Source organism: Melospiza melodia, chromosome 18 (genome assembly GCF_035770615.1).
Source record: "Melospiza melodia melodia isolate bMelMel2 chromosome 18, bMelMel2.pri, whole genome shotgun sequence".
Taxonomy (NCBI): Eukaryota; Metazoa; Chordata; class Aves; order Passeriformes; family Passerellidae; genus Melospiza; species Melospiza melodia.
The window spans coordinates 6,684,639-6,695,678 of record NC_086211.1 but is presented as its reverse complement, the minus strand read 5'-3'; the positions used below and the strand labels follow the sequence as shown (position 1 = coordinate 6,695,678).

Sequence of the window (11,040 nt, the reverse complement as noted above, 5' to 3'; positions counted from 1 at the left end):
AGAACTGTTTGGTATTTATATGTCACTTGGAAAACATAAAAGCCTTCACGGATTACACATTTAAAATAACTGAATAAGAGGATCAGCATTAAAAACATTGGATGCCACAAACAATGTAGCTGAAACCACAATGCTCTTATGATCCAGCTATAGAATTATGGTACTCTAATAGTGAGATGTCCGTGTCTCTTTCCCCTCCATAATCAATGTGAACAGTGATGCACAGCTTGAACGGCTCCCGTTTTTCTGACGGCATTGTCCTGTAGCTCAAAGAGCCGCTCCAGGCCGGCCGTACCCCAGGCTGTGGGACAGGGACAGGGACAGGGACAGGGACAGTCCCTTTGCTCCGCACTGCTCGGGTCACCTCGAGACGCTGGGTCCGCTCCTGACCCGCTCAGTCCCAGACAGGCACTGACGAGGCGGAGCGGGATCGGCAGAGCGCACCGAGACGGATGGAGCCGGGCTCTTTATGGCGGAGCGTGCTGCGGGGACAAGGGACAAGGGACAAGGGGTGTCACAGACGCACGGGAGGTCAGGCTGGGCACGGGGCGATGGAGCGGCCCCGCCGCGGGTCCCGCTCCCGGTCCCGCTCCGGGAGCGCTCCCGACCCGCGCCCGCCCGGCCCCGGCCCGGCTGACGTCACACAGCTCTCAGCCAACCAGCGCGCGCGGCGCGAGTCGGGCCCCGCCCCCCGCGCCCTCGCTGCCCATAAAAGCCGCGGCCGGCGGCTGGCGCGGGACCGGCGTGAGGGGAACGGGACGGGACGGAGGGGACGGGGCGGCGGGACCCGCTCCTGGCACCGCGGCTCGGCCCCGGCCGCCCCGCCGAGCGGGCGCTCCGCTCGCCAGCCGGGATGCTGCTCGTGGCCGCCGGGCTCCTGCTCGCCGTAGCTGCGGGCGGGCGGGGGTCGCCGGCCCCGGAGCAGGAGAGCCCGCCGGGCAGCCGCTTCGTGTGCACCTCGCTGCCGCTGGACGCCGCCGGCGCGGGCTGCCCGCTGCCCCCCGTGCCCATGCAGGGCGGCGCGCTGCCCCCCGAGGAGGAGCTGAAAGCCACGGTGCTGCAGCTGCGGGAGACCGTCCTGCAGCAGAAGGAGACCATCGGGAGCCAGCGGGAGGCCATCCGGGAGCTCACCGGCAAGCTGAGCCGCTGCGAGGGGGCCGACGGCAAGTCCGCCACGGGGGCGTGGAAGAACGAGGTGGGCAAGGGCAAGGACACGATGGGCGACCTGCCGCGGGACCCGGCGCTGGTCATCGAGCAGCTGAGCCGCACCATGCAGACCCTGAAGGACCGCCTGGAGAGCCTGGAGGTAGGGCCGGAGCCGCTGCACGTCCAGCGGGCACTTCGGGCACGAGTGGTGCCTAAATCCCTGTGGAGATGGATCCAAACCGGCCCAGCCCGCGGGCGAACGGCTCGGTTTGGCTTGTCCTGGTCTCTTGGTTATTTATCTCCTCTCTTTAATAGTAAATACCTAAGGGGCTCCTCTTGAATGTGTGCTCCCACTGCGTGGGGGGAGATTATGGTTTCCCTGCTTGTCACCAGCTTAGTTTCTGTACTAATAATGTGTAAATCTCCCTTTCTGGGGATGTGACTTCATGTGGTTTGAGGCACAAAGCTGACGTCTTGGGCAGTAAGACCTCGGCATATGGTGCTGAACAGAGCAGTGGTAATGAGGAGATTGTGTTGGGCAGATGGTGCAGATAAGATGATGCACTCAGGGCTGACACAGAATGGAAAGAACCCGATTCTGTGCGCCCCTGAACAGAAAGGGGATTTGGTCCAAGCCCACCGATAAGTGATTTCCACGAGCCTTTGGACAGTGCCCGTGGTTTGAGTGCTGCTCATGCACTCATGTTTTGTAGAGAGGATTCTCTCAGGGTTTGTGCTGGTGTTGTTTTGCTTTTCACACCCTGAAAGCCTCACATGCTGCTCCCGCTGTCCTCCAGCCAGTGCTGATGTGAGGATGGCGAGTAACTTCCCAAGGGCTGTTCTGTGAGCGCTGCTTTGCAAGTGCAGTTCTGAATGAGCTGATAGTATTCATTCCCTCCTTTTACCACTATTGCTGTCTTCCTGAAGCATTCCTTTTAGTGCTGTAGAAGAGAAACGCCTCTAGAATAACGTGGTAGGTGGAAATGTTGTTTTTTTAGTATCTTTAAAGATACCAGTGTTGTTTGAGAGTGTGAGGTGCCTCTTTTTTCAGTTTGAATAGGAATACTTTCACTGCTTAGTACTTAGATTGATTTAAGGAGCGTCTTACTTTGGTAAATCTGCTTTCAAAGTAGCTTAATTTTTAATCTAAAATGAAGTGATAGTTTTTGTGTTTACTTACATTGGCCATGTCACTAACAGTAACTAAAGTAAAAATTGACCAGTGTGCCACATGTATGTGTACTAATAGAATTACATCAGACCTGCTCCTTACATTGATTTCATTGAACATAAATGTACAAAAACTCTTCCATATAAAGTGGTGGAAGTCTCTAACAAAAGTGCCCTTTAGTTTCAGGACCCGTTTAGCTCCAGTGCTGATAAAAGCACTGACTATGACAAATGCTAAAAAGCAATGGAGAGCTCCATGCTCTTACTTTGCTGCTTTGGGCCGGGAGCACAGCTGCATTTGCCATTTCTGTGTCAGGAATGACAATGTTTTCCCCCTTGTTTTGCCCTGAAGCACCAGCTCCGGGCCAACGTGTCCTATGCAGCGCTGCCCAGTGACCTGCGGGAGATGCTGCAGCGCCGGCTCGGGGACCTGGAGCGGCAGCTCCTCAGCAAGGTGGCCGAGCTGGAGGATGAGAAATCCCTGCTGCACAACGAGACCTCAGCCCACCGGCAGAAGACAGAGTCAGCCTTGAATGCATTGCTAGAAAGAGTGTCTGAGCTGGAGAAAGGTAATTGCTCGGGATCGAAACGCTTCCCCATCCTGGTTAATTTTGTTTACTCCTTCCTTGCAGAGCACTAGACTAAATATGGGCCTTGAGGGAAAGACACTGAGGTACTGGGCTAAATAGTAGGTGACAGTGCAAATACTTGGATTCTCCCTTTTCTTTTATCTCAGGCTTCTTGCTTGACAGGCAGTTGCCTGGCTTTGGCTTCCTGTCTCTTAATTTGGTGTGTGTAGGTGGCTAGGATGAAACTCTTAGTGTTTGTGGGATGGGAAGATCTGTAAGGAGGCAAGTGGAGATAGGAATAAGTATGGCATGGGTGTAAATAGCTACATAATGTCAAGCATGCATCTGAGCAGAGCTGCCTTTATTGGGACTGAGAGTCATAGGGGCTAAATTTAATTAGCACAACTACCTTTGATGTAATGAATGGCATTTTAGACCAGCTTTGTTTCCTGCTGCTTTGAAAGTATTGATGGTGGCTTTTCCTTTTGTTACTGGCTATGACTTTGGGTAGCTGCAGCTACTTGAATTATGCTCTATTCTAAGCTTACAGCCTTCAGAGTTTACAGTAGATTACACATGGCCCACTGGGGGATGCTCTCATAATCCTAGTCATTCATTCTGATTCCTGCCTTAATTATTACTGAGACCTCTCTGCTTGAGTGGAATCTGTTTATTTGAATTACAAATGTGTGTGAGCACAGAACTCTTTCTGTATTGACTGTGTCCATGTACAGAGTGGGCTGTAGAGGGCTGGAGTTACAGTAAATCTCCCTGCCCAATCCTTAAGTGATTTTCCAAGGTGAATAACTCTGCTTAAAAGCAGCTTAATGGACAAGCCCTCCAAATGGTGCAAATATGCACATCTCATGAAATTAGAAATGCAGCCTAATGGGCTTGTGTGTAATACTGGATCTATTCTTTCTTCAAAAAAGAGAGAAGGAGGAAGATGATTTTCTACTGGCTCTGTCTTTTAGTATTTCCTGAGAGCCAAGATAAAGCCTAACTTGCAACCAAAGTTATGGAGAATTAGTGGCCTGTTAATGTCTTATGAGTCAAGTATAGATAGTCCTTTTCTCTGAAAGATGTGACTCATATCAGAAGGAGAGAGTGGTGGGAGAACAAGAATGTGTAATTCAGCTAGGCTAAAAATAACCTGTTCCCACCTTTATTTTTTTGTGTGGGGAGTGAGGGCTGTCTTAAGTCTCTGGGGAAGTGAAGAATTTGGGACAGGAACCAAGACACAGCCCTTCTTTTACTTGTGTAATTTGCTATTACTGTACAGCTTAGCTGTTCTGGTTCCTCTGCCAAATCAAAGTGAGGGTAATAATGATGAAAGAACTTATCTTTTATTATTTTATTTTAAATACAGACAATAATTTGTCTGGTCTCATTTGAAAATAGTATTTCTGTTGTGCTTTTATTTAAAATGCAGTATTGTTTAGCATTTCTTCCCTACAGATAACTGGAGTGTCATAAGCTCCTCATTGTCCTGAGACTAAATAGTGGAAAAAAACAACTTTATGAGGTGCCTCTGTAAGCCTTGGATTTTATCTGTAGCTGTGACAGCAGTTTTAGTTAGCAGTAGGGCAGAAGAGTTTAAAACTTCTACACCTGTTGTGGTCCCCAAAGTCTTCTGTTAATTCCTTCAGTGGTTGTCTCCACTGACAGCAGAGCAGGATGCAGTAGAAAAAGCAGGAGGTAAAATCCTGCAAATAGTAGTGCCTGGACCTCAGTGGGATTCCCAGCTTTGCTTGAGGAACAAACAGATCATTTACTACATCTAAACTTATTTTCTCTATCTCTGAAAGAGAGATTTTCTCTATCTCTTGCCCATCTAGCCCCAAAATAATTGCTCTTTTAATGGAGTATGTTTCTGTTTTTTCTGTGTGAGATTGGTTGTAGCAGCCTAATGGAGGTTATTCAGTATTATCCCTGAGACCCTGGTGTTTATTTGCTTACCAGTTAGACCATTTCAGGTCTCTAAGGTTCCTCATGACAGATTCAAGCCAAAGAGAAGCTTTTTCTTCTCCCACCCCCTCATTCTGTGAAAAACGCAGCCAAAACACTTCAGTTGCTTCTGAGAAGTGGAAATGAGAGAATGCCAATGATTTAAAAAATACATATGAGAATTATGACAATTTTTTGTGACAACAGCTTTTCATTTGGACTGGAGTGTGAAGTTTGGCAAGAGGATTGAATTTGTTTCAGGAATGTGAGCAAAGGAAATGAGGGAGACTCAGAACAGGCTGCTAAAAAGTTGAGGGTGACATTACTACAGAACTGTGGGGTTGAATTTGTGGTACAATGTGGGATTTATTTCTTAATACTTGTAGAAAATTACTTATGAGCATCTAAATCAAGTATATGATATAGAGTATTGCAACTTTAGAAAGTTTTGGCCTAAAGTTCTCAATTTTGTAAGCATGTCTAGAATATCTCACAGATTTTTATGACTTTTTTAGAAAAAGCTAAATAATAATTTCTGCTCTTATAGTAAATTAAGTGTCTAATCTTCCCATAATTTATAGCTTGATATTGTATTTTTAATTCAGATCACTTTGAACTTTTTAGATCTTGTCCTGTTCAGTTAATGGGGTAGAAATCAGTTCTGAATGCAGCTGCTTTCTGGACTATATCAGTGGAGTCTTATTTCAGATTTGCTGCTCAGAATGGGAGTGTTAATCTGTGTGTTAGCCTGAGATCTTAACACAGAGGTACTGCTTGTGTGGCAGGAGTAGGGGAAGGAATCCTGGTTGTGAAGCTCTGTGATGCTTTAATAATGAGCATAGCAGAGAATCCATTTTAGTGACAGTAAATGTCTTAAACCAGTTTGAATTGTTTGAAATAGGGAGACCTCCAGCCATGAACTAGGCAATGAAAGAGATTGTCTACCATCTGTTCTTTTGCTCTAAATGAGCAGAAATAAACTAAATTATCACAGTGTGGATAAAATCTATTTGCATCAACATTCAGTAAATACTACTTCAATATACTTTTTTTTTCTGTACCTCTAAAGTGATTAAAACCAAAGATTGTCAATATCAATTGTGTGTTAGCCTTATCAATGGATTGTTTTGCTCACTGTTAAGGGTTTTTTGCTCCATGTGATTCCAGGTAACAGTGCATTTAAGTCCCCTGATGAGTTCAAGGTCTCGCTCCCTCTCCGCACCAATTACCTGTATGGGAAGATCAAGAAGACCCTGCCAGAGCTCTATGCTTTCACTGTGTGCTTGTGGCTCAGGTCAAGTGCTTCTCCTGGCATTGGCACTCCCTTCTCATATGCTGTTCCTGGGCAAGCCAATGAAATTGTCCTCATAGAATGGGGGAACAATCCGATTGAGCTGCTAATTAATGATAAGGTGAGATCTGATGAGCTGTTTGTTCTCAGTGTAACCAGAACAGGGCCTGACCCCTTGGTGCCTTTGCCCTGACTCCTTCCCTCCCTCTGAGAGAAGCCTTTGAGGTGCTGCTCTCTGCTTCTCTGCTGTCCACTGCCTGATTGCAAGTCCATTAAAGCACTTGAAGCAGAAGTTAAATTGTACAGATACTTGTATGTTGGGACCAAGCAGCTTGACATTAGATGTGCACACACTTGTGTTGTCTGAAGTTACAAGCAGATCTTGGTTTCTTGGGTTTTAATTTTTTTATTTTATGAAACACAACCAAAATATGAAGCCACACCATTGCCAAACCCGTGAGATCTAAGCCAGTTGCAGTATTTTTGTCTTTCTAATTGTAGAAGTTACAAATGTTAAATGAATTTTGCAGAAGACAGAGCAAAAGGCTCTCCACATAATGGTCTGGTTTTGTTATGCTCAGTGACTGAACATCAGTTTAAATACAATTTTTCAGACTTTAGACACAGCTACTTCATACCATTGATGGTTTCTGACAAGCTGGAAAAAAATATTGAAACATCATTAAACCAGTATCCTTTCTCCCCACCTTCAGTTGTGTTTCCTGGTAACTCAGTGCTCTCAGGTGTTCCTACACAACTCAGGTGGTTCATCTTGTGGCTGATTATGGACTTTTAACAGTCCTATCATCCTCCCAGATCAATAACCAATTATTTTTAATGGTTTGTGGAAGAGAAGCAAACTTGAGTCTCCTTATGTCTGTCATATCAATATTCTGTGAGGCTTTTATTTCTGCCACATCACAGCTGCTCCATAGCCACTGCACTTGTGTCTTGATGTTGTCCTGAGAAGGTTTTCAGCTCAGACCCCTAAAGGAGCACAATTCCTCCTTATTGTGAGGCCTGGGGAACAGTTCCCACAAGTTCTCCTGGTAGCAGACACATCCATTTGTCAAAGTTGTTACTGCAGATGGTGCTGGCAAACCCCAGATTCTGAGAGGAACTTAATGAGAGCACTGGATGGAATCTCACTAAGAACTGAGATTTAAACAACAAATGTCACAGATTAATGTGCAGGAAGGGGGTTGGTCTCTACTCCCAACAGGAAAAGGAAATGGCCAAAAGTTGTGCCAGGGGAAGTTCTAAGTGGATATGAGGAGAAATTTCTTCACTGGGAGGGTGGCAGAGCGCTGGGACAGGCTGCACAGGGCAGAGGTGGAGTCACCTTCCCTGCAGGTGTAGATGTGGCCTTGGCACTGCTGGGTGATCTTGGAGGGATGTTCCAACCTAAATAATTTTATGATGCTGTGGGATCCTACAAAGCAGGATGTGGACTAACTCTTGCCTCTATAAAGCTTTGCTTTGGAGGACAGAGTAAATACTGTTCCTCTTTACATGTTGGGCTTGAACTGCTGGGTTTGGGTTGCCACATGCATTATTCTGGTTTTTGTAGGTTGCTCAGCTCCCTCTCTTCATCAGTGATGGAAAATGGCATCATATCTGCATCACATGGACAACCAGAGATGGAATGTGGGAAGCTTTTCAGGATGGAGAGAAGCTTGGCACTGGGGAGAATCTTGCTCCTTGGCATCCAATTAAACCTGGAGGTGTCTTGATCCTGGGTCAGGAACAGGTGAGTGAATGACAGGGTGTTCCAGGGTTTAAACAAAATCAAAACTCCCCAAGCAAACAAGAGCTGTGAGAATTTCTTAAACTCTTGATCCTGTTGTATACACAGTATCAGACTGAAACAAGGCAACAAATACTCAATGAAATCCCAAATTGGTGTATTTGTTTCACTTATTAAATATTCAGAATATTCATGTTGGTGGTAAGAATAAGTCCTTTTAGAATATTGAAGAAAACCCCAGAGGATTTTGAAGTTTGCCTTTCTAGTTAACATCTCATAAGTCATTAATTGTGTGGCTCCTGGTTTCACGTTATTTCCCTACTTACATTATACATTTACTAAAAAAAGCAAATATTGTAACAAGTAGCTGGAAATAGCCTTTCTTCAGGATTCCCAGGTTCACAGTTGGAGCAATGAAAAATTAGTTTTGTGTGTATTGATTTTAGTAGATATTATCCATGACAGAAATGACAGAATGGCAAGTTCAGTATCCTAATGCACTCTGCAGAGCTCACTGCTGAGTGTCTGCAGGTTTCCTTTATCTCTGCCTGCACTGTGCTGGGGTCTGTCCTGTGCTATCAGTTCCAAGTCAGTGGAATGACTGGATTCATTCAAAAATGAGTGATTTCTGTCCTTGGGTAGTGAGTGGAGCAAGCAAACACTTCTAGGCTTATGCAGTGGCAGTTTGAATCACTCATTTACAGCCAGACAAAGCCTGGGTGTTTAGATCCAAAGCTCACATCTCCCAGTCCCTGCAGACAATTGGGCAAGGGCTGCAGTTATGGTTTAATCTATGGCCATAAAGCTTGCAGGGTAACCTCACACATCCCTGCAGCTCTCCTGTGCTAGGCTTGCACAGTGGCTCTTAAATGAGCCTCCAAGTTTAAAGCTGCCTTCCTGCTCTACTGCTCCAGGTTGGTTCTGTGCAGCCTTTTTGTGGTGTTCTGCAGTCACCACTGCTTGCCCTCAGTTGCTTTGACACAATCCAGGTTGGAGCTTGTCACTGAATGCCTTGTTCAACGTAGCCCTTGTAGAAACTCAAATTTGTTCACTCTGTGACCAAACTCTGCACCCCTCTCTAGCAGTGGGGCTGGGTGGGGAGGGTCTTCAAGTTTGAGAAGTTTATTGGTGTTTTCTTCATCTAATCCTCACTCTCATGTGCCTAAAGGACACAGTAGGAGGAAGATTTGATGCAACTCAAGCCTTTGTTGGGGAGATGAGCCAGTTCAATATATGGGACAGGGTGTTAAGAGCTGAAGACATCATGAATATTGCCAACTGCTCCATCAACATGCCTGGCAACATCATCCCCTGGGTGGACAACAACGTGGATGTGTTTGGAGGTGCTACCAAATGGCCTGTGGAGACCTGTGAGGAGCGCCTGCTTGACTTGTAGCTGTGATCATTTCCCATCCAAGTGCCCCCTTTAGTAGGACAATCTTCTGTGCAATCTAAAGCACTTCTTTTTCTCCTTGCCCTTCCCCAGTCTTAACTCCTTGAAAGAATAAAAAAAAAAAAATTGAGTAAACTGCCTCAATGCAAAGATAGCTGCTAGTTTGGGGCATTGAGCCTGGCTATGAAAGGAGCACTTCTTGACCAGAGCAGCCCTTGCTTTCCTATGGCCTGATCCAAAAATGTGCTTTGGCCTGCAGAACCCTTTTGGTTGGGCCTTAGACATCAGCTCTTCTGCAGGGAGGGAGAACAGGGTGCACACTTCACTCTCATGTTCCTGAGAACGTGCAGTGCTGACAGCACCAGGAATAACAGACTAAATGTGAACCCTTCCTTCCAGTCTATTGTCTCCTTCAAAATAAAGCCATTCTTTTTTTAGCCCTTTTTTTAAAATAAAAATCACTTAATCCTTACACTGCAGTGGTTATGGTGCAGCTATGGGTAGAGCAGAACAGCCACTGTCTGAGTGCAAGGCTTTTGCTTCTTAATTTGCAGATTAGAAATCCTTATTTTATGATAAAAAGGTGATGTTTGGAGACACATTGTACCAGTTCAATTTGAAGAAAGGGCTGTTGAATCAGCACAGCTCCATTGAAGCTGAGGTGCTTCAGGTGAGGTTCTGTCCCAAAGCCTGTCCTTTGCTAGCCAGGATCCCAGCATAGGTGGGTGGATCAAAGATTGTACTTGTATTTTCTGTAGGCTGAATGTACTGAATTCCTAGTGACCTGGCTTGTACACTTTTCTCTATTGTTTCCTTGCTTCATGTCTTTATTTTTTTAAATATACAAGCTGTGATTAAGTGAATTTCCATTTTGTTTTGCTTTGAAAGGCCTTCTTATGAGCAAGTGCCAAAGTTCAGTTTCTGCTTGCTGAGAATTGGTAAATATATTTTTCCAGCAGAAAAGTCTTCTGCACTGGTTTATATGTTATTATAATGGTCCTATGTAATATGAAAATGTGCTGCTCTTTCAATTCTTGTTGACTGTCTCTTCTGTAAGCACTGGGCTGACTATTATATTTTTTTATCATTTTCTCTCAATATTTTGCAAACAATGTTGCTGTTTCCTTGGCGTTGCTGTGAATTCTTGGTTTGTGGCTCGCAGATAGCAAATGCACTGTACTGGGAAAGAGTTAATACTTTTGTTATTTAAAAGAAAAAGGATTTAAAGGGGGGGAGGGGGAATTTATAAAGCTAAATATCATATTTTATTTTTCATATGTTTGAATTGTAAGAATAATATGGTGACAGTCCCATTTGTAGGGTAAAGTTACATATTTCCATGAATATGTAGTATGCTGTTCTTAAAAGAAAATTCTTATAATGAACTTTTAATTAAAATGCACTGTAAAATGAGTCTCCTAATTCTTTTATAGCCACACAAGACACTGAATATTCTCTTTCGTAGCTTCTATGAGTTCACCTGCCGTCTCTCTAGACTGGTAGAAGGACAGTCTTTTAAGGAGTTTTCTTTATTCCCTAAATTCCTCAAGTGTTCTTGTCATGATTGGCTTTAAAACAAACACACACACACTGCACCCTCAGCCTACAACAGTGCTTTCCCTGCCCCAAGGAAAAAACAAACATAAAACTCACTTCATGTCAAAAGAATCTGTATTGTGAGGTGAGGAAAAGTGCAGAATTCTCATCTCCCATGGGCTGGTTCCAGAAGAGGCATCAGCCCTGCAGTCAATGCACCTTTATTTATCTGGTTTTTTTC

General features: G+C 45.0%; 1 protein-coding gene across 1 annotated transcript; it reads left to right on the top strand.

The window, feature by feature from the left end:
* The first annotated feature begins 829 nt into the window (after nt 1-829).
* NPTX2 (neuronal pentraxin 2) lies at nt 830-10,676 on the top strand. Its single transcript, XM_063171848.1, has 5 exons — nt 830-1,306; nt 2,669-2,885; nt 6,000-6,244; nt 7,694-7,873; nt 9,039-10,676. Exons 1-5 carry the CDS (start codon nt 854-856, stop codon nt 9,264-9,266), a joined length of 1,323 nt encoding a protein of 440 aa, XP_063027918.1. The 5' UTR covers nt 830-853; the 3' UTR covers nt 9,267-10,676.
* The last annotated feature ends 364 nt before the right edge of the window (nt 10,677-11,040 follow it).